This window comes from Pteropus medius, unplaced genomic scaffold, assembly GCF_902729225.1.
Source record: "Pteropus medius unplaced genomic scaffold, Ma_sr-lr_union100, whole genome shotgun sequence".
In the NCBI taxonomy this organism is placed as follows: Eukaryota; Metazoa; Chordata; class Mammalia; order Chiroptera; family Pteropodidae; genus Pteropus; species Pteropus medius.
Window position 1 is genome coordinate 7,029,489 of NW_024351543.1, and position 24,070 is coordinate 7,053,558.

General features: G+C 39.0%; 1 protein-coding gene across 4 annotated transcripts in view; it reads left to right on the forward strand.

Annotated features, from left to right (window-relative positions):
- Nucleotides 1–24,070, forward strand: part of CASR (calcium sensing receptor) — a 67,971-nt gene that overhangs the window by 29,687 nt on the left and 14,214 nt on the right. For 2 of the 4 annotated variants that reach the window (XM_039843180.1, XM_039843178.1), the window contains exons 2-4: nt 11,964–12,390; nt 14,702–15,008; nt 18,749–19,633. In XM_039843180.1, coding sequence (XP_039699114.1) covers nt 12,206–12,390; nt 14,702–15,008; nt 18,749–19,633 — 1,377 coding nt within the window. In that variant the 5' untranslated portion in view covers nt 11,964–12,205. Of the gene's footprint in view, nt 1–5,911; nt 5,991–8,757; nt 8,844–11,963; nt 12,391–14,701; nt 15,009–18,748; nt 19,634–24,070 lie in introns of those variants that run through there. The other 2 variants (XM_039843179.1, XM_039843181.1) reach the window with 2 other exon arrangements.

Consider the following 24,070-nt stretch of genomic DNA (forward strand, 5'->3'; position numbering starts at 1 on the left):
AGATTGTAGAATGTTCAGGACCATTGCTGCTCCTGAAGAAGAGGCCTTTCTGAATCCCTAGAAGTACATCCAGAGAGAGCAGAAGAGGCTAGGGGATGCTGGACAGAAGAGGTTTGTGAGATAACTTCTAATGGCCACATATAAATACGGTGCTGGACCTTCCTATCTGAGGCAAATGCATTGATTGTGAGGAATATGTATCCATTTTGCAAACTTGGAAAATAAATTTAATAATGAAAGATTTAAGTTTAAAAGTAGAGCTCTCAAGATTCTGCCAGGGAAAGGTAGAAGAGAATGATAACTAGATAGGTGAATCCCCTCTGTTTGGCTGGGAGAGACAGTGAGAAGTGGCCGATCTATGGTTCATGACCATTTTCTCTAGTTCACAGACCATGCATACCGATTACAGATTCAGAAAATTACCCTGGCTGGAGAGCAATGCTTTCTGAACTATGGTTCCTGAAATACTGGTATCATAACATGTTAGCACTTATTGCAAGAAAAAGATTTCAGGGAAACTGAAGAATGAATTGACATTGACAGGAAACTGTGGTGTATCTGTTCCAATGCATTTTTTGCTTTGCTAGGTTATGCTAGGTTAAAAATCAAAGTTATAGTGTTAAGAGAAAAAGGTTCATTTTGAAATCGTTCTTAGGAAACAGATTTTTCAGAGCACCTGAGCCAGTGCAGATAAAAGAGTTGTTCAGGTAGTCTAGCAGAGGTTCTCAAACTTGAATGTACATTACTATCCAGGTTACTGTACCCTACCCCAAGAATATCTAATTCAGTGAGTCAGGTTAGGACCCAAGAATTTGCATTCTGACAAGTTCTCAGGAGATGCTGCTGTTGCTGCTGGTCCAGGGACCTCACTTTGAGACCAACTGCCCTATGCTCAGTCCAGTGCCTGACAGATACAAAACTCTTCATACAGTGGCATTACATTTCTTCCTGAGGGTTACCACATCACAGGAAATCAATTGGTTGGGTTTTCACCATGTGTGAGGGTGTGTGGGATAATCCAGCTTCAAAGTCAGACTTAAAACCTGCATGAGCTTTATCTGAGGAACGTTTATTTTTTTGAGACAGTCTTCCTCCAGAACAGCTGCAGGCGTCATTAGCAAGGGAGAGCCTTCCCATAGGAGCAACTGCATGTAGCAGTTTCCCAGATTTAGTTTTTAAACAATGGTTCACAATTCTCCAACATGTACAATGTTGCAGAGGCCAGTTCATTCATAAATCAATAAATATCTCCTGACAGGGAGACATGGTCCTTCAAAAACAGAACCAAAATTTAAAATGAATTTAACAGAGGGCCGTAGTTCTTCAGAAATGAAATAAAATTCAGCTTGAACAATTGCAGTGTGATGTATTTGGGGATTAAAAAATACAAATATAGGCTGTGAAAGGGCTGCTCGAGCAAATGTACATTAGAAAAACAAGGAGGACCTAAATGACTATAATGTGGATATGAATCGGCCAAACGATGGTGTTACGGACAAAAAGCAACAAATATGTCCTGAGATCTGGCATGTGAGGGGTAGAACACAATGCCACTCAACCTCAGGTCAGTCTCAAGCAGGGTACCGATTTTTGTTAGCATACTCTAAAAAATAATATGAAGAAACTAGAAAACTTTCATGAGAAATTAACATATATCTCTAGAAAAATATGAAACAACCCTAAGCAGAAAGTTTTGAAAGAAATTTGAGTTGTTAAGCCTGGAAAAAATGAAGGTGACTGTATTCTACCTTGAATGAGTGTTTTCTACCTCTGGTCTTTCATTGCAGTAGTAAACTAAGCAACAGGAAATGGCCTCTTTTTTTAAATATATGTGATTTTAGTTAACTATGAGGAAAAATCTTCTGTAAAACAGAATGATGAAACACTGAAGGTATGTCATTTTTGGCTTTGGAAATTCGCAAGAAGCTAACAGCATTTACCTATTTTAAGTGCCTTTAGAATTTCACAGAGCACTTTCATGTTTCCTGTAGCCTTGGAGCAAATTTGAAGGAAATAATTTCCATATTATTGAAACAGCTCAACTGTTCATCAATGGGAATGGGAATGAATAAATTTCAGTATATTCACACAGTGGATTATTATGCAGCAGTCAAAATGATGAACTATTATAGTAACATACAACAATGTAGATGAATCCTTTTATAATATTAAATGCAAAAAGTTAGTCTCAGAAAATTGCATACAGTACAATACCCTTTAATAAAGTTAAAACAACTAAAAAATGTTTAATACTTTTTAGGAATACACATAGATAGAATATAACCATATAAAAGGAAAGCAAGAGTTGACTACAATGAAAAAGATTGAGAATATGGATCAATGGAAATTCCTGTATACTGCTCATGGGAAGATAAATTGTTTACAACCAACCATTTGAAAAACTTGTTGGCAGTATCTGCTGAAGCTAAACATACACAAATTCTATGACCCAGCAATTCCACTTCTAGGTATAAACTCAACATATATTCATCAAAAGACATGTTCAAAAATGTTCACAGCAGCACTAGTCATTGAAACCCCAAACTATTCATTAACAGTGGAATGGATAGATAATGTATGATACACTCATATAAAAATACTATACGACAGTGAGGGAAAAAAAAAAGTCTACACAGCAATGTAGATGAATCTTGCAAACAGAACACTGCACAAAAAAAGCCAGACACAAAAGAGTATATATTACATAATTCCATTTATATAAAGTTCAAAAACATGGAGAATTGATGTTTTGTGATGGCAGAGGTTAGGCTGCTGGCTACCTTGGGAAAGGATAATGACTGAGAGGAGGCTGAGTGGGGTCTCTAACATTCTGGTTCTGTTTTTTTTAATCCAGATATTGGTTATATGGATGTGTTTACATTGTGAAAATCCACTTATGACTGGTGCACATTTGATGTCTTATACTTAAAGTAAAAGTTTATTTTAAGAGAGAGGTAGAAGAGAGAGTAAAAAAAAAAATGAGGTGAAAATAAGGGGCGCGGGGAAGGATGGAAGATAAATGTAAGAAGTATCCAAAGAAAAAAGTAAGAAGTATCCAAAGAAAATATATTTTTCAAAATATATTTCAAAATATATATATAGTATGGCTAGACAGTAAAATCTTTTTCTGCAGATTTTCCTCGTGTTTAATGCTTGTATCTATTGCTACAACCATCCTATTAATAACATTTTATAATAACATCTTTTCTGACTTAAATTTCAAAACAAACAAAAAAAAAAACAAAACAAGATGAAACCTATTATTCCATCACTGAAATATAATCACTTTTAACATTTTAATGTGTATCCTCTTAGTCTTTATTATAATTTAAAATTTTTTTTAAATTGGGGTGGTGGGGTGGGGAGAACAGCAAATAAATGATGAACTTGTGGTTTAGGATAATGGTTTTGGGTAGGGGAGGAGGAAAATGGGATGCAAGAGGGGTACCACTGGTGTTTTTTGTTTTGCATGGTAGATTCCCAAGTGTTTATTCATTATTAAAAATAACTTCAATGATTTCACTCATATAAAGAACAAAATAAACAAACGGACGAAATGGAAACAAATTCATAGATTACGGAGAACGAAGGGGTGACTGCCAGATGGGATGGGAGTTAGGGGGTTGGGTGAAAAGGGTGAAGGGATTAAGTACAAACTGGTAGTTACAAGATAGTCATGGGGATGTGAAGTACAGCATAGGGAAAATAATCAATAATATTGTAATAACTATGTATAGAGCCATGTGGGTACTAGACTAATTGAGGGGATTGCTTTGTAAATTATATAAATGTCTAACCACTATGCTGTACACCTGAACCTAATATAAAATAATATTGAATATCAACTCTAATTGAAGAATAAAAATTTAAAAAAGAAAACTGATACTGAATTGGTACATGAAATAAAGGCTCTGATTTACCCAAAATTAAAATAGATAGATGGATAAATACATAAATACATACATACATACATACATACATACATAAATGAAATCACATAGTGAAATAGTCAAAGTACTGCCAAATTAGATGAAAACATTTGCAGCATACATCACAGATAAAATGCTAATATCCATAATATATAAAGAACTCTTAAAATTTGAGAAGAAAAGGACCAAACTCTGATAGAAAAATGGGAAAGATATACAAATAGAAAAAAATTAAAATAAAAATAACTTAATAAAGAAAGAAAAGTGGAGCAAGCATGGACCAATGATGAGGATGTCATCAACCAAAGATTATGATCAATCCAGTTTTGTGTACCTGACGTCCAACTAAAACTACAAGAATTTCCATAATAGATTTTATGCTGTGATTGAAAGTAGCTGGTCTTCTGGAGACCTAAAATGACACACTAGGGTACACTGACAAATCAGAAAAAAAAAAAAAAAGAAAGAAAATTACTTCCTTTTCATCGCTAAACCTCATTCAGTTTTTTCAGTGAGTGCTGAATTCCAACTCCTATATATGATAAACTTGGCCATCATGATGCAAATATCGATGTGTCAGAAGGTTTCAGTGTGAACCAGATAAACTTCCCAGGTCCCATCTACCTCTAAAATTGTGTAATTTTAGATCGATGACCTGGTGTCCCAAAACAGTCTGCGTGAATCTACCTACTCAGTTAATTAGGCAGGAATGACTTTCTCAGACCCCTTTCTCCTAATTACACAGGAAGGTTAACCTGGAGATACTTCTTATTGTCCTCAGCAAAACTCCAGATTTACGTATTTGTTTTTTTGTGTGTTTATAGCCTATCATTATTTATAAAAATGAAAGATATAATATGGTGAGGAAATTGAGGTGAAATGAGAGCAGGAAGAAAAATTAATACCATGAGTAATATTAAAACATAAAAATGCACCCTTTTGGTTTTTACGTTAGCTAGAGCTGGGCCACAAATTTGGCTGCAGTTTCCTAGCAGTCAGAGCAGAGAGGAAAATAGAAGATAGATTTGTAATGCCTATAAGATAATTTGGGCCAGTTTTTCCAAGAAAGACCAGTATTTTCCGTTTGCTTAGAGATACATCCCAGTGGCATGATGGAGCAGGCTTCTACCGGCACACGAGAGCCAATGGTTAAATATCAAGGATTTTTGCAAGTTGGTTATTAAACCATTGGTAGCTTGGAGTCTGTCATAGTGAGAGGACTTAGCAAACACTACAATTTTTCCCTTTGGTTTTGTTTCTTTATTTGTTTTGCCTTCAGAGCGGTGGTTTACCAGCACACCACTGCATGTTCCGATGGTCCTTGTAGGGAGACACTATGCAAGGCTAGAGTTGCTACAAGTGAGAGGGAGAAAGGCTTGGTGTGCAAGCTTGTTGAGTGCAGGAGAAACATCCTTCCAGAGAAGACAGTGGGACTATCTGCCCAAGACGAGAGAATGACTGGTGTATACATCAGCATTCATCTACTCCACCTCAGTTCTTCCTTCTTTCCAGTACTACCCTTTGGAATTTCACACCTGGGCCTACACTTTAAAAAGTGCTATGCCCAGTGAGGGGCAGACGTATCTCCCCATTCAAAACTGCAGGAGAGGTTCAGGAGAAGGATTTTATGCTTTCCACTAGGTCACCACTTTTCAAGCCTGCATTTCACAGCATTGTAACAAGTGTCCTTGGTCGGGGGGAGGATGGAAGTGTTCCATGCCAAAACAAATTTGGAAATGAGTAGGTTACAGTTAAGTAGTTCTCTTTACTGCGGGACTTCTCAGAGCCTTTGGGAGGCGATTGTGCCCTTGTGACACAGAGTGCACGTCAATTCCCAAACTTATTTTACCTTCAGAACAGTTTGTAGTGGCACATCTTGGGACACCAGACTGAAAATACACCACCCCGGTAGTCAGGGCTCCTTGGTGATTTTAAAAGGCAATACCAGGACCTTATTCCACAGAAATATTTCTTCCCCGTAGGACTTGAAGTTCTGGCAATTTTCTTCATGACAACATGAATTGCATGTCTGCTCTTCACATGAATCAATTTATTAAGCCTGTAAGTGTCTACACATCCATCAGCAGAGCTCGTTCAAGGGAAACGTTTCGGGACAAGAAATGTCTTAACTGTGGCTTGTGTCCCCAGGGACTCACTGCGTTCTATCATGGAACACGGGCATGGGCCACGTCAAAGCCCAAAGCCAGCTCGCAAGAATCTGGAGCAGAGAATGTGCATTTCTTGTTGTTTTAACCTTGAATTTTCACTCCACCTTGACTCCCATTCTATTTCTTTATCCGTCTTTTTCTTTCTTCTTGAGGCAGCTTTATAAACTCCTAAGACAGTTCATTGTGTGGTCGCACTTCACACATGCACTCATTCACTTTACATTTCGGGAGCCCCTCCGCGTCCCAAGCTACAAATGGGATAGACCAGGCCCTGTCATCTCATAGTACAACATTCAGGAATGTTCGTTTCCTCTCCTATTTATCTTCTTTATTTGCTTTATCTTGGCTCTTTCTCCACACTGCTCAATGCCCCGGGCTGCTCCTCCCCACCTTCTTTCATCTGTTCTCCCTTCGCTGATCACTTTTTCCAATGACTAACAGGAACCCAGCTCAGCTGGTTTTTATCACACTCCTGTCCTTGCATTTTTCCAACTCGATTAAGCCATTACCAGGGCTAAATGAGGCATGGACTCTCCAAAAGTCACACCTGTTGTCAGGAAGCTGGAGGGTAAGAACCTGTGCAGCTGGCGGGCGGACGGCAAGCAGGGCTGGAGGGAGGCAGCCGAGCGTGACCGGTAGTTTGTGTTCCCCTAGTGCTGAAAGAGGGCCCTCATTTTAAAACAAGATGTCCCTTGCTTTAATACAGAAGGAATGAAGTCTGACACCGAACTGGGGATGGTCACATTGACAAATAAAATGCCCCTAATTCTTTGGCAAATGTGCACCAGGTGCTAATAAAAATCCACACTGTGGATGGGCGCTTGGCAAGAGGTAAAGAAAGCTGTAACCAGAGCCAGGCACATGGGTTCTGTGATGGTCGGTTGAACTTTCTCAGGGTTTTCCCCGTCCACCCTCATTAAAATGTACACATTTCACCTTTCTGCAAAAGTGGCTCACACCTTACTGTTTGTATTCTTTATGATCAGTGTGACAAAGGAGGGCAAAGATTATAGTACAATCAACCAGAGACAAATTGGTATACTCACTCTATTAAGATAAACAATCTCTATTGGAAATCAATTTTCATTTCATAACCACCTTTTTTTTAGGCAACCTAGAATTTTTATTTCTGCAGTCTACAATTGAGAAATTGTAGCTTTTAAGCTTGCCATTTACTGAGTGGTCTTATGTTCCAAAGGTCTATGCCTTGATTTTCTCTAGTTGAAATGTGGGTAAAATCATTCTGCTCTAGAATTACACAATTCCCAGAAATGTTAAAGCCCAGGGTGATTTTTGATGAAAATTGAAATGTTGCAGTTTTGACCACTAACCTTGCCTTGCTCTCCTCTGTTAATTTGTCTTAACTCTGGAACTTACATGAGCCATCCAACCTCTTGGACAAACGCAAGTCCAACAGATATTCTTTGAGCATCCATTTGATACCAGGTTCCTTATTCGATGCTGGGGGTGCAATTGGGATCATGATGAAGCACCTCCCCTCAGGAGCCTTTGGTTTTGAGGGGTGACCCCTTCCCTGTTCTGTCCTAGAATTGACCAACTAGCCTTTGGTCATTAATTCATCCAGTCATTCAGCAAATATTTGTGGAGCATCTACTAAGTTCTGTGCTTTGTGCCAGGCTACGATGATAAAGAAAAGAGACAGGCCCTACCCACAAGAAGCTTCCAGTTCCCACTTGAATTAATTATCCCTCCTGGCAGCCACTAGAAAGAACGTCACTCTTTCCTCTGTGCTTCCTCAATACATATGCCTCTTTCTAGCATTTGCACCACTATAATTATAAGATATAATAATAATATCTGTCTCCTTTTAAACTATAAGCGACTTGAAAGCAACAAACTCGACTTTCTTTCCCAACTACTTTGCACTCCTTGGTGTTTAGCACATAGAGGAGCTCAATAAATGATTTTTGAATGAATAATTGTATGAATTTACAAAATCATGAGCCTATGGAACCACAGACCAGTCAATCCTGACCTCCCATCCCACGTTTCTGGGATGAGAAACTTAATGATCAGTCATCTGTCAGTACTGAAACACTCATGATTTCAAGGACCTTCTAAACATAAAACCAGCTGGTCCATGGGTCATTTCTTCTTCCAAGTGTACCTGCCATTGAGATAAAGAACAAATAAAGCTTTAGTGTTTGCAATACTATTTTTGCAGGAGGGCAAACATGATTATATATAACTTAAATGAAATAAACTATAGTAAGAGAACAAATGAGTTTATTTGTGACTCTTGGATAGATACGTATAATATAGCTGTAGTAAGAAAAAATATAATAACAGTGGCATAAACAAGCTAAAAGCTTTTTTGTCTCTTATGTGAGGGTTCAGAAACAGTCTGATATCGAGGTTCTGCTCCATGAAATCCTTGGCTCACGGAACCATCATTCCCTAGGATATGGCTCGTGGTTCAAGATGGGCTCCAGCTTCACGTTCACCTCCATGCAGCAGGATAGAGGAAGCGGAGATGAAGGGACAAAAGACAAACACCAACTCTCTCTTTAGCAAAGTTTCCTGGAAGCCACCACAGGGCACTTCAACTTATATCTTATTGGCCAAAATTTAGTCACATTACCACACATCATTATAGAAGAAGTTGGGGAAAATAGTCTTTTTATTTTTCAACAGCCACTTGTCTAGCCAAAAACTATTTTACTGTGGCATAAAAGGAGTACAGATATGAGGGAACCAAGTCGACCACAGCTACTAAAACTGAAGTGTAAGTGATTATTCAAGAACTTTTATATTCTGACTATTGCAGGCTGAAGTGACAATTTTGAATTCCAATTGCTAATCCACTGTGCTACGATCACATTTGGTACTGCTCTGTTTGTCCATATCTAGGAGGTGGAAGGAGTGAGGTAGAAAGAAAAGAAAGCTTTTACAACGAGAAACTGGGCGGGGGGTGGGGGTGTGATGCAGTGCCAACAGGAATGGAAAGGGGAAAGCGGAATGGAGAGAGAGGGTAGAATCAACAGGACAAAGTGACTGAATATTGGAGGAAAGGGAGAGGGAGAATCTAGAACGATTCTCAGCTTTGAAAGCAAATTAGACCCTGGTAATTGGACTAAAAAGAGTGGTTTGGAAACTAGGTTGTTGGAGTTAACTACTGCAAATTGACCCGAAATCTCTACTTCATCTACTACTTCTTGCCATGAATTTTCTCTTGAATAGACTAATGAAGTTAATAAACTTCTCCAAGTAGTTAATCTTTCACAGGAAAAATTTAACAGATCTTAGTGACTTCCCTAAGCAGTTATAATGTTCCCTCTCCTAATTTAGTACACTACACAGGACTCCTTAAAATTCTGAGTTCTTGAGGCATTCTTAATTCAAGTGCCAGAATTTCTCACTTGAGTAAGCTATTTGGAGAAATTCCCCCAACTGGATTGATATTGCCCTCTTTACAGTTATGAAGTTTAAAATATATTGGATATTTAAAAGACCTGACATCATGAGTAGTTCAATAAATGCTACTTTCTGTCTCCTTCTAAAGTACTTTCTTTTTTATGCATTCAAAGATTTATTCAGCAGTTACTATTTCAGATACTGTGCAAGTGCTGCTAAGCAAAGTTGAATTTAGTCATTGAAAACATAATTACAAAATATTTTTTTCACTTTTTAATGTTAAGCTAAATTGTAACCATCTACAGCAGTGTGCCTGCCGCTTGGGGACAGGGAATGTGCATGTGTCTGTTCCTTATACTTTCAGGCCTTAGCACATGTACTTTCTAAATGAGTGACTGAATATGTGACCAAGGTCCAAGGCATGAAGCCAAAAAGATCTAAAAAGCAGGACTGAAATCAGAAAACTAGCATGGCTGTGGATGTTCAGACATTACTGAGGGCAACTCCACGAATGTTGAGTGTCTGCTGAGGTGCTCCTTCCATAGGGGTCCAATACCTTCTTCTAGAATGGCTATTAGAGGAGGTGGGGATCTCACGGGGTAAGAGGAAGCAAATGACAATGGTTAAGAGCTTGGGCTCTGGAATCAGACGTTTATGCATGTAACTACAATAAAGTGTAATGAATCTTCCAAGAAGAAGACTCCAAGATGCAAGATGTAAAAGACTATAAGCAGTGGACCTACAGGTCTGAGTGTTCAGGGAAGGCCTCCCTGAAGGCCTCCCTGAAGAGTCTCACTGCACAACTGAGGGGTTAGCATGGGTGAAAATTCAGCCTGTGCTCTGCTCCACAGGCAGTAGATACGATTGGCCCAAGGCTGTGTCTGCCCCAGAAGAGTTCTTTCTTCTCTGTTAACACAAAGGCCCTACAATCCCCCAAGCCATGCCTCCGAAGTTATGGACACCTGAAAGCTGAAAGATAAGCAGATGTTTTCCAGACAAAGTTTAGGCCAGTGGGACCAATAGCGAGAGCAGCACATATGAGGTCTGGGGCTTTAAAAGAAGTATGGTGTATTTGAGAAACTGAAGAAAGTTCACTATAGCTGGAGTGTAGAGTTCAAAGGGAAGACTAGCAAGAGTGAGGCTGGAAAGGTACTCATTACGGTAGGCATTTTCTGTGCGTTTACTAATTATACTGTGCTAATGGAGCTCCATGCATTATTTTATTGAGATCACAGAGTTTAAGAGACTTGCCCAGAGTCAGATGTTAGGAAATATTGGAATATGATTCAAAGCCAGGTTTAACTTCAGAGCCTGTGTTCCAAACCACTTGTTCAATGGTGTCCAAAGATTTGCAAAGGGACAAAACTAGAGAAAGGAAGGCCATTAGGAAATAGTTGCAGAAATCCAGAGAAGAAGCATTGGTGAACTTAAGATGGCCTTGGCAATGGGAATGAGTGGATAGATTTCAGAGAGATTTTGGAAGTAGAACTGCAGAACCTGGTGGTTGTTTGAATATAAAGGGCAATGATGAGAAGAGGGAAGAGGCAAGAATGACTTCTTATTTTGTGTCTTTGTGGATGACACATCATTTGCTAAGATAGAAAATGGTGAAGGAGGAACAGGTTTAGGAGGAAGGTGAGTTTAGAGACTGTCAAATTAGAAGCACTTGTGGGACATCCAAGTGGAGATGTCCAGTTGACGGTTCGATGCTTGGGCCTAAAACTTAGGAGAGGCTACAGAATTAGCTGACATCACCATATCATCGGTAATTGACACACAGAGTGGATGTGGTACAGTGTAGAGTGAGAAGAGCAGCACAATCCTGCTAGGATAATCATGCTAAAGCAAAAGGACTTTTCCTGAAATCCAGCTGTTGAGATTCATAGAATATAACCTGACCTTTGATTTATCTGTGTCCTTTTCAAGAACTATTCTTCAAAGATTTATGGAGTGTCATTTTACAAACTCTAACCAGAGATTTGTGATGAGGAGGTACAAAAAAAAGGGGACTACCATAATAAATAAAGAACAAGCAGCCTTTTCTGACATCTTGGTTTTATTTAAAGTCAGCTTTAAACTTAAATATATTCATTCCATATTTTCTATAAGAACAGATGTGCTGAATAAAGTACCATTAATATTATTATTATACAAGAAATTGCTACTACTAGGTCAATTCTATGCATTTTTTTACACAGAAGAATGAATGGATTAAAATCCAGCGGCAACATCAGTAGAAGCCTTAGTTTGTCAATAGCCTCTTTAAACTGTGGGCCTACCGGCTGAATACAGTCCTCCTCCCATAGGAGCAAGTAAAGTTTTCTGTATCTTGCACGAGGTGCTAAAAAAATGAGACTCTAAGCCATGCTTTCCCCACCTGCTACCACTTCAGCCTCTCTAAATAGAAATTCTGAGCTACTTCTGTTGCAGTCATCATAACGAGATGGAATTAAGGTGTAGTTGAATTCATTTTGTCTCTCTTTTCTTTTAGAAAGCATTACAGATCGTCTGTACATGATGTGGCTTCTAAAGACTCAAGGAGCATCCACCTTACTAGTCGGCAATAGAGAAGGCAGAAATGGAGATTCAAATACCACGGCTTCCGTTCTGTTATTAATTGCTCTGTAGACATGTGCCCCCACCGCAGGGAGTGAACTGCACCAAGGGGGAAAGTTCTTGGGACCCCCAAACCACCAGCACTCTTATCGATCCCCCTGGAGAGAGAGCAGAACAATGGCGCTTCATAGCTGCTGTTTGATCCTCTTGGCATTTACCTGGCTCACTTCTGCCTATGGGCCTGACCAGCGAGCCCAGAAGAAAGGGGACATTATCCTTGGAGGGCTCTTTCCTATTCATTTTGGAGTAGCAGCCAAAGATCAAGATCTAAAGTCAAGGCCAGAGTCTGTGGAATGTATCAGGTAAGGGAAGGAGCCAAGGCAAAGAGTCTTTTCTCTTCTGGATGGTTGGAGACAAACTGTACCAAACCCAAAATAATTTTTTCAAACTTGGCTCTCTCTTTCAAAATGGTGATTGGTAATCATGCTGAAGCTTAGTATCCCCCCTCCACAATCACCATCACTTTTTAAAGAAATTTTTTTAAAAGTAAAATGTCAGTGATACTAAGTAGACAAATCCATAGCCAGTTGGAGCATGTGCCAGGTAACTTGGAAACTGAGTCATCATCGTTCACCAGGAAACAGTGTTGTTTAATGGAAAACTGAGTACCTAGAAAGAAATTTATTATATGTCTTTCAAACCTTAGTAGCGATATCTCCCATTGACCTTAAATGCCCCGCTGGTAAGTAATACCTGAGTGTTGGCTGTCTCACTCCTTTTTTTAAAAAAGATTTTAAATTTGAAAGAAACCTCAGTGGTTGGCACGATCCAGTCATCTTCAAAATGCAGCTCATCACATTTTGGAACCACTCCTACTAGAGAGTCTTTCTTATAGAAAGCTGAAATTCTCCAGTTAACATACAATACACCTAACACAAATAGAGAAGCACAGAATCTATCTAAGTCAACTGGACTGTCTTGGCCATTGGAAGATAGCTATCATATTCTCTTGAATTGTTTCTTTTCCAGGCCAAATAGTCCCAGTTTTCTAAACAATTACTTCATGATATGGTTTCCAGACCCCTCACCATTCTGGTTGCCTTCCATATGATGCTCCCTAATTTATTATGACTATTTTAGAATATGGCATCTAAAACTAAGCACAATTTCTTCAAATAGGATCTGATTTCTACAGAGCACAGTGTATATCACCACCCTTAATCTGGGCATCAGAGACCATTACTGCACCCCAACTCTTGACTTTTATTCTACGAGAGACTAACACTTTCTCTTTGAAATTTACAACTACTAAAAGTAATCCAGCACTTTTCCTTGGTCTTTCTGATAGCTGGAAAATGAAAATGACAACTAGGATCATTCCAACAAAACTGGATTTCTGTTTGTGTTCTAATGAAAGCCTGAAAATTAGATAACATTATTCTTATGAATGCAGAAAAACTAAGTGCAGAATTTCACCGATGCTGATTATATCCTTCACGTAACCCATGTGGACAAATATCCTCTTCGCTGTAACCCTGCTGGAGAGAGTCGTGCACGTGCCAGATATATACCTAAAATCAAGCAAGAAGCTTGACCTGAAATGATATACATTTTTAATTATATGAAACAAAGATAGCAAAATCAGATTAGCAGTGCAGATGTTTCATGTGATCAAAAATTCTGCAATATCTCTTAATAACTTTGTAGGTTTAAAACAAATAATTAAATAACAGAAACATAAAGAAAATAACTAAGAAAACATTTCATTAAAAGTTAGATCAAGACCTTTAGGAACTTAAACGATGCAGTGGAGTAAAACAGATTATATTTCTCACCTCTTGTTATTGAGTTCAAGTAGTGAAACCCACTATAAAAAGAGAGAACCTGCGAAGTAGTTTTGGGCACTGATACCTTGATTTAGCACATTTAACAAATCCTCACTTTGAGCCAAGTCTTAGGAGAATGAAAACCGTCACTGACTCTATTTCTCCTTGTTAATTTGCTTGATTTAATGTTCTTTGAAAAGCAATCCATGCTCACTTTTTAAAAAAATACAAAGCATAAATAAACCCAAACCACGCAATTTTAAAACTCATATTTCATCACCTAGAAATAACCACTGTTTATGAATAGCCTTCCTGTGCATAGCATTTATTTGTTCGTTTGTTCACGAAGATGAGATCACTCATTTTCCTTTCCCCTTTGACCTCCAGGAATGTCATGGTCTAAATTTGTGACTTTGCAAATCTGAGGTTATTTTTAGTCTCCCACGTGTTAAAATCCTAATCTATTTATATTTTCCCTGGTCTTTTTTCTTTTTAAATCTCTGTATTACTTTTACTAAAGTACCTCACATCGGCTACTTTAAATTCTTTGCTGGATAAGACAGGTACAAATTATTTGTTTGGTTATTAATAACAGTCTTCATTATTATTGCTCCCTAACTCTGTGTGAGGCACCATACATAGAATTTTGCATAATTATTTCATGTTCACAGCCACCCTATGAGGTAAGTGTTATCACCATTTACAGAGAGGACTTAGAGTTTCAAAGAACACAGCATGAAACCAAAAAGTAAGAGATCCACGATTCAACCCAACTTTGCCCAATACTTACTCTAAAGCAGGTGGCCAGAAAGCAGTCCCATTTTCTTTCATTTCTTCTTTCTTCCAGGTATAATTTCCGGGGGTTTCGCTGGTTACAAGCTATGATATTTGCCATAGAGGAAATAAACAGCAGCCCGGCCCTTCTTCCCAACATGACGCTGGGGTACAGGATATTCGACACCTGCAACACGGTTTCTAAAGCCTTGGAGGCCACCCTGAGTTTTGTGGCCCAGAACAAAATTGATTCTTTGAATCTTGATGAGTTCTGCAACTGCTCGCAGCACATCCCCTCTACTATCGCTGTAGTGGGAGCAACTGGCTCAGGCATCTCCACGGCAGTGGCAAACCTGCTGGGGCTCTTCTACATTCCCCAGGTACCCAGGCCTTCTTAGGTGGGACAACGTGGCTAGGGGTTGGGAGGAGCAGACTCGGAGGACTGTCATGCCCTATGTCCTAACAGTTTGCTCTTTTTCTATCTCTGGCTTTACATGGGCACAAAAGACCTTTTAATTAATTGGGGCACTGGATTATGACCATTTGGGATTTCTGAGAACCCCCAATGTCAATATCAACTAGACCTTCACAATTCATTTAAACATACTTTATATAAAACTTGTATATACCTTTTGTTTATTTATACTTATACCTTGTATAAAACTTTGTCTTTTTTACCAAAGTGTTTGGTTCTTTATTTTCTACTCCATTCCTTTAGTAAATGACCATTTTTCTACCTTTACTAAAAGGAATGAGCTCATATGATGTAAATCCAGCCTTTCAAACCCCAAATATGCCTCTAATTCTGTTTCATTAAAAGTCTACGGCTCTCTACCATTTGGTTGCAAATTTAGCTCAGAGGGAAGCAGAGCATATTTTCTCATAAAACAGGAACTTCGTCACTGTGCTACACATTCTAGAAATGGAAAATATTCTATTTCATTCAACAACTATTTATAGAGTGTATATGAAGAAGCAGTCCACCCGGCAGGAACTCAGCCTAGGTGGGGAGATGTCTGCATTTTCAAATACTAACAATTTACTGAAACAAGTGCTTTAATAAACATTTATTCTAAGTTGCATATTTTTTGCACCAAAAAGAAAAAAAAGACAGCAACCTCTAAATGCCATTTGACGACCTGATTTTCCTCCTTAACACTATAGAGCAAACCCTTTTTCATGTTAATATTTATAGATCTATGACATCATGTTATAATAGTGAAAAATTGGAAACAACCTAAATGTCCGTGGATGGGAGAATCAGCTCAATTTTGATACGTCCCTTATGTCAATTTTTAAATTAAATTATAAATCATACTTTAAATTTATTTTGATGTCTAATATTTAAAATTTATAAGTACCCTTGCAAATTCACATTTCGATGTTGCAAGTCTGTTTCCTTGGTGATAGCCATTATCCTTTCGTATGCACATGACAACTGAGAAAGTCTTGTCATCATTTCCCGAATCCCTACTTCAGGGAATTAAAGGTGTTCCCCATGGGGAAACCCTGGCTCTGCAACTTTTGTGCTAAAATGATCTAGCAAAGTCCACATCAGTGAATGTGTTGGGCAAGATGCAAATATGCATCTTTTAAATTTGGCATATTGTGCAGTATTATTTTAAATACACACAGTTAAAGTAGGTTGTTGTTACCCCATGGCCAACAGGCATAAGATGTAACGGTCAAGTAAAGAAAGAACTTGTAAAAGGTTTCAATGTTTTGTGGTTTGGATGGAACATATAGTTAAGTTGAATTTAAATTATAAAAGTGCTGAGAAAACTAATGATTAAACCAGTGTAAGCATGTAGTAGCAGAGGTTCTCCGCCACGTCTGCATGTTGGAATCACTTGGGGAGTTTGAAAAATATTGATGCCTGGATCTTAGCCCCCAGAGATCCTGGTTTCATTGAGATACTGCTTGGGCAATGGGAGTTTTGAAAACTCCCAGGAAGTTCCAATGTGTAGCAGAGTTAGGAACCACTACTCTGCAGGCTCGGGTCAGAGGCCCAGTGGTATTTTTTATGCCACTCACGCCACCAAGTGGATGGAACAAGCAGACCAGCTAGAATAAGTTGTGGTTAGAACAGTTCTCTGAATCATTCATGAAATTCTCCCCTCTTGCAATAAAAAAATTCTGTGTGTTTTTAAGGGTTTTTTTTTGGGGGGGGGTATATAAAGTGGTGTTTACCCTTAAAATGGACAAATATTATAAACGCATTCTTTAAGAAAAACAACCATGGAGAATATTTTTGTTTTTAATTTTTATCTCTTTAAAACCCTTTTTACCTCAGTTTTCAAAAGATCAATAAGTAAGCAATAATGGATAGATTTACAAAATGCCCAAGTAGGTTTTTCATTTGCAAAATGGGTCTGCAACTCTAGAGGTCTCTTAAAAACAGTAACATCTCAATCAATTATTTAGTTTAATCACCTATCGCATGAACTTCCATAGCAGAGCAAGAAGGGGCTTGTTCTGATCAAAGAAAAAAAGTTTTTAATTTCATATCATAGCTTCAAAAATCAAAGTTCTTATTAGAAAAATTATTCCTGCCCTTTAGCAAGGTTGGCCATTCTTTCATAGACCGATGTCTTTTATGTTTTTGATGCAGAAACTATTCATTGATAAGAAGAAAAATATTGGAAAAATTTATTGAAACACTGAACATAGAAAATTGTTTCAATTGGTGAGAAATATTAAAAAGGCATTCTCCCAAATTTCTTCAACTTGGTTTTCTTAAGAAGCTTAAAATCTCTCTATGAAACTGGAAAACAAGCGATATTAAACATTCCTTCATTGCCTAGAAGAAATCCCATTAAGTATAAAAATGTTTTGTTCTTCAGAAGAAATGGTCCAATAACCTTAAACTTCCTAACTGGTGAGCCAGGACACACAGGAGTACTACAGAGGGGCCAAAACCTGCCAAGATATTGATCCCCTCAAAGTTTGGGATGGAGAGATGTAGCCGAGGGTGGCGAGAGCACCCCCCACCTGGGTTGGTCAGCCTCTTCCATTCACCCCATCTTTTATGTTTGCCACAATGTGAAAAATTTGGGAAGCTCTGCACTAATAGATGCTTTATGTGATATTCAGATACTTTTCTTTAAGCAATGATCTTTTACCATCAAGACAAGGTTTTCTTCCCTTGGTGGCTCACATCCATGCTCAAATGTAGAACTATCTATGTCTTAGCAAGTGGAAACACATGTAGGCAGCTTCTCCAGGGTTCCTTTTCAGCCACATCAAAAGCCTGTCAAGGCCTCAGCCATTATGTGAAATTGAGCAGAGGAAAGGGCTCTGGATGATGATTGAACCCACTGAGATGCCGGGAAAGGAAAAGTTGTTTTTCTGACTATATTTAATGATGTACATCATTGTTATTGGGAATTGAGCCTAATGAACCTAATGGCTAATTGAGTTTAAAAGATAAATGGTTCTTATAAATGACTGCAATTGAGGGTACTTTTATCTAAAGTACTGTCGGGGTAGGTAGAGGAGGGAATAGAGTGAATAGCTGGAGTCTAGAGACAAATGGGAATAGAGAAACTAGGCAGACTAGGAAAGGGGAACCCCTAGGGGCTCCTCTGAAGAGCCTTAGGTTCATAACCCACAGGGAACCTGATTCCTTCCAGAAGTGAGTCATGGACAGAGTGTTCATCACAGTAAAGGGGAAGTTAAAACAAGGGGAAGTTCACATCAGAACCTGGACCTAACAGGCAGAAGATATGTACATGGGTATATTGTAACCAATGAGTCAATACAGGGGAGGTTAGGAAAAAACTATGAAATGGCACATAAAGACACTCCTTGAAAGGATAAATAGATCCTACTGTTGGGTTGACCTTATGGCTAGACCCATTTTTGAAGGTAGCATTGTGAAGACTCACCCACTGAGAATTAAAATGCTCTCTGATAGACTGACAGGTGCTCGAGTGCACGCACTGGAGAGCAATAGATTCTGGTTGTCCTCATCCTTTCATCTTGCCTGCAGGAAACAATGTGTTTGACAGATTAGATTAATTAATGGACCCTCAGCAGGCCACCTCCACAGGGCCTTGAGGCTCACTCAGCACCTCACTCACCTATTCATTCTGTGTTCTGTATTTGGTGCTCTTTCCAGGTCAGCTACGCCTCTTCCAGCAGACTCCTCAGCAACAAGAATCAGTTCAAGTCCTTCCTCCGTACCATCCCCAATGATGAACACCAGGCCACTGCAATGGCAGACATTATCGAGTATTTCCGCTGGAACTGGGTAGGCACAATTGCAGCTGATGATGACTATGGCCGGCCAGGGATTGAGAAGTTCCGAGAGGAAGCTGAGGAGAGGGACATCTGCATCGATTTCAGTGAACTCATCTCCCAGTATTCTGATGAGGAAGAGATCCAGCATGTGGTAGAGGTAATCCAGAATTCCACAGCCAAAGTCATCGTCGTTTTCTCCAGTGGCCCAGACCTTGAACCCCTCATCAAAGAGATTGTTCGGCGCAACATCACAGGCAGAATCTGGCTGGCCAGTGAGGCCTGGGCCAGCTCTTCCTTGATCGCTATGCCTGAGTATTTCCATGTGGTCGGAGGCACCATTGGATTTGCTCTGAAGGCTGGGCAGATCCCAGGTTTCCGGGAATTCTTGCAGAAAGTCCATCCCAGAAAGTCTGTCCACAACGGTTTTGCCAAAGAGTTTTGGGAAGAAACATTTAACTGCCACCTCCAAGAAGGTGCTAAAGGACCTTTGCCCATGGACACCTTCCTGAGAGGTCAAGAAGAAGGTGGTAGCAGGATAAGCAACAGCTCCGCTGCCTTCCGACCGCTCTGTACAGGGGATGAGAATATCAGCAGTGTCGAGACTCCTTACATGGATTATACACACTTACGAATATCCTACAATGTCTACTTAGCAGTCTACTCCATTGCTCATGCCCTGCAAGATATATATACCTGCTTACCTGGGAGAGGGCTCTTCACCAATGGTTCCTGTGCAGACATCAAGAAGGTTGAGGCTTGGCAGGTATATCTTCACTTAGATAGCAGTTCTCTGTGTAATAAAGTAGAGCTGGGCTGATCCAGGCAAGACAGATGAAATGGTTACCTCAAAAAGACAACATCTAAATAAGGTCACTAAATATAACTTTGGATTCAAATAGCCTGTTCAAACATCTGAGCAATCTACTTCTGCACAATTGATAGTAATTTAATTTGATTATCAGTTCAAAGCCTTGCCTCAACTGTTCTTTAGTCCAGTAGTTCAGAATACCTAGCGTATGGCCCCTAAAATTTTTTTAACATCCTGGAATACGTTTAGTACTGAGTGCAGGATATATTTCTAATCCTTAAGTTCAAGATATTGTTCCCTTGCGAGTAACAAGTGTTTGCTGAGTACCTATTACATTTCATATGCTAAGGGGCATAAAACCAGTGTGACTGTGTTTAACCATCACTTTTGTCATTATATTACTCACAATATAATGTGCCAGACCACCAGACAGGCCAACTAAGCTTAGGACACAAGCAAATCAAGGGCACGGAAAAACTCCCCTTAAAAAGATTTGGTATTGGATATATCAAAAAGAAGCACTGAAGTAGTTACAATAGAAAATAATCAGAACTTATATGGAATTTCAGCCCTCATTTTGTGGTATAATCTTGTTTGGTATTTTTTAATTATACACGGGAGAGACATCATAATCTTTTTCATTTCATAGAACTTCCGAAGATAAAAAGTCTGGCCTGACTTACATCCTACATAGCCATTCATGTCTTGCATATGTATCTTGATTTTTTTATTTTTTATTTTTTTATTTAAGTATAGTTGGTGTATAATATAGTGATTCAACGTTTATATACCTTACAATGTGATTACCACACTAAGTCTAGTAATCATCTGTCGCTGCAAGCGTATCACAATATTATTGACTATTTTCCCCCTCACTTTTTTTACCCATTCCCTCACCCTCCTCACCTCTGGCAACCACCAGTTTGATCTGTTTCTATGAGCCAGTCTTTGTTGTGTTGTGTTTTATTTGTTGGTTGGTTGGTTGGTTGGTTTAGATTCCACATATAAGTGAAACAATATTTGTCTTTTTCTAACTTATTTCATTTGTCTTTTTCTAACTTATTTCACTTAGCATAATATTCTCTAGGTCTATCCATGTTATTGCAAATGGCAAGATTTCATTCTTTTTTATTGCTGAGTAATATTTTGTTGTACATATATACTATATCTTCCTTATCAAAACAAAAAACAAAAAAACAACTAATCTAAAAGATATATTCACCTCTCTATTAAATGTAGCAATTTTTTTTTTTACAATAGCCCAGATATGGAAGTAATCTAGGTGCCATTGATAGATGAATGTATCTTGATTTTTAAATCAGGTTGTGCTTTATGCTCTGTTTGTATTTTCCTCAGTTCTAGACAGACCTCCAGAGAGAGTACGTGATAGCAGAGAAGGGGCGGTTATAATCCCTGAATTTGAATGACCCAGACTCCAGCTTCGGCTTCATCTCCAGCTCTCCCATTTACTATCTGCATCATTTTAGGCAAACCACTGCTCTAAGTCAGTCTGTTCATCTGTAAAATATCTCACCTGCTTTCCACCCAAGATTCTTTTGAAGATGAAATGAGATGATATATGTGAAAGAAATTCATAAAATTTCAAGCTATAAAGAGATGTAATTATGATAGTAGATATACCTCTACTTAATCAATCAGTTAGGCAAAAAAAACAACTAAAATAACCCAATCACCATAGACCCTTGGAAAAAGATACCAAGAAACAAAGAATGTACCACCCTTGTCAGTTATTTTAGAGATTCTCATGGGATAAGGAGTAACTGCCTAGGCTAGTGGAATAAGCCAGGACCTGCAAGTTCTTAGCCCTTCTTCTGAGATAATTCTCACTCAGATATCCTCATTTGCTAAAGTTTCTAATCATTACATGGAACTTAAAGTTTCCTTCCTTGTACTGTAGCCCCACCCCCACCACCCAACTAACTGCCTGGATTCCTGAGGCTCAGAGGAGACTTATAGCAAGCATACAGGACATTTTGGCCTGTGTTCATATGTTATCCTTCCTTAGAGCTCTGACCTTATTTTCCAAGTCAGTTTCCTTTCCTGAATAAATCTTGCCAGACTGTGTGTGAGGAAGGAGGTCACATCTTTACCTGTACTAGGGTCAACTGAGATGTCTGGGCAGTGGACACTTTATTTTGGCTGCTTCACTTCTCTTTCTTTCTCCTTTTGGTAATAGCATCCTTATTTAACTTTAGGGAGCCTTCCCTGCCCTACTCTCAGTCTGTGTAGTTTGGGAGGACTCCATTCCTAGCTTCAGGGATGGATATGTGGCCTTGGACTGGTCAGTCAACGTGGATCTGGAGACTTTTACAGGAGATCCTGGGAAATAAGGAGATCCTCATAGTAAAGATTTTATGAACCCGAAGCTGCCGCAGAGGTTGAAAACTGCTAACCCTGAGGAATAGGGAACAAAGACATGGAGATGAAAGTATTTAGTTGTACCTGGAATACTTCTATTTAAATCAGTTAGTATGGGTTTTCTACTACATGCAACTGAAAGTCCCAATTTTGACTATAGTCTGATCTGATTCTTGGCTATTTTCCTCACATGCTCAAGCTTTGGTCTTGGCGATCTGGATCTTACTTCCTTGTCTGGGAGAGGAGTTGCCAGAACTGTCAAATTACCCCAATGATGAACACCAGGCCACTGCAATGGCAGACATTATCGAGTATTTCCGCTGGAACTGGGTAGGCACAATTGCAGCTGACAGGCGATTTATGAGCATACAACACACAATTTTTTCCTGACCTCCACAGAGACCCCAAACCCTCTCCACACTGCTCTTCAGCATTCTCTTCACTCTGACTTCTCTGCTGTACAATTCTAAGCTTCATGAGGGCTGAAACCATGTCTGTATTGTTCAACCCTGTATCTAGAACACCTGACACTTGAATATGTGTAGAATAAATTAACGAATCAATGGCAGTCTAGTTGATTTGATCTGACAGCACTACCTAGAGCCCTTTGATGAGAACTGTTCAACCTAACAGCCCATCCTTGAATCAATCACTGGTACCAGGGTATTCTAGGCTCTGATTGGAATGAAGTCTGAGTAGAACACCATGGCAATAAGAATGGAACTGCCTTCTTCCTTCTCTCAGGATGATTGTACACAAGACATGCTCCCTACATTCCTCCACCTTACACCAACCACTCAGAAGACAAAAAAATAGGTGGGCATGATGACAGAACTATGGCAATAACAAAAGTCAAATAAAATTGACTTTCCAGGAATTGCTGGTATTTTGGGGGGTTGGAAGAGGGGAGATGAATTAGGGTAAGAGCCAGAGGAGATGAAAAGGAGACAAGAAAATAAGGCTGAGATTAGAGAAGGGAATTGGTTCAAGATTTTCCCTCCACTCTTAGCACAAGAAGTGGGCAAGAAGCAATAGCTTCCTTATCTATGTGAACAGTCCTTCATTATCTGTGTCAATGGGGTGCTTTGTTCATCCCATGCCACTTTCCCCTCGTGCTAAGAAGTAATGCTGGAAGAGTAAGAGCTGGAAATCCTAGACCAGAGTGGGAGTTTTCTAGTCTCTAGTCTTTGGCTTAATTCAATTGACCCTTAGAGTATGTGCCAAGTATTTGTGCTTATACTGAGCAAGGGATTGACTGTAAAATCCTTTAAAGGAAGCATTCAAAAAGGCCACAAGATGGAAATATTACCACATAAAAGATAATATGTGACCATCTAAGTGTGCATGTTATATATATTTGTCTCTCTTTTACTTCATTTCTTTCTCGGTGTTTAGTTTTTCTTGCGAGCCTATTAGTCTCGTGGTGGTCGAATATTATCTTCCTTTTTTCTTTTTCTTTTTTAATTAAATTTATTGGGACGACATTGGTAAATAAAATTATGTAAGTTTCGAGCGTACAATTCAATAATACATCGTCTGTATATTGCATTGTGTATTCACCACCAAAGTTGAATCTCCTTCCATCACCATATATTTGGCCCTCTTTACCCTTAGCTAGCTCCCTGCCTCCCCCTTTTCCATCTGGTAACCACTAAACTGTGGTCTGTGTCTATAAGTTTTTGCTTGTCTTGTTCGTTTATTGCTTTCAGTTTTATATCCCACATATGAGTGAAATCACATAATTCTCGACTTTTTCTGTCTGGCTTATTTTTCTTAGCATGATAATCTCAATATGGCAGTACTTCCATCTTTTCTTATGGCAGAAGTAATATTCCATTGTATATGTGTACCACATCTTTATCTAATCATCTATTGAAAGGCATTTCAGTTGTCTCCATGTCTTAGCCACCGTGAACCATGCTGCATTAACATCAGGGTACATATATCTTTATGGATAAATGTTTTCAAATTTGGGGGGTAGATACCCAGAAGAGGGATTACTGGGTCATATGG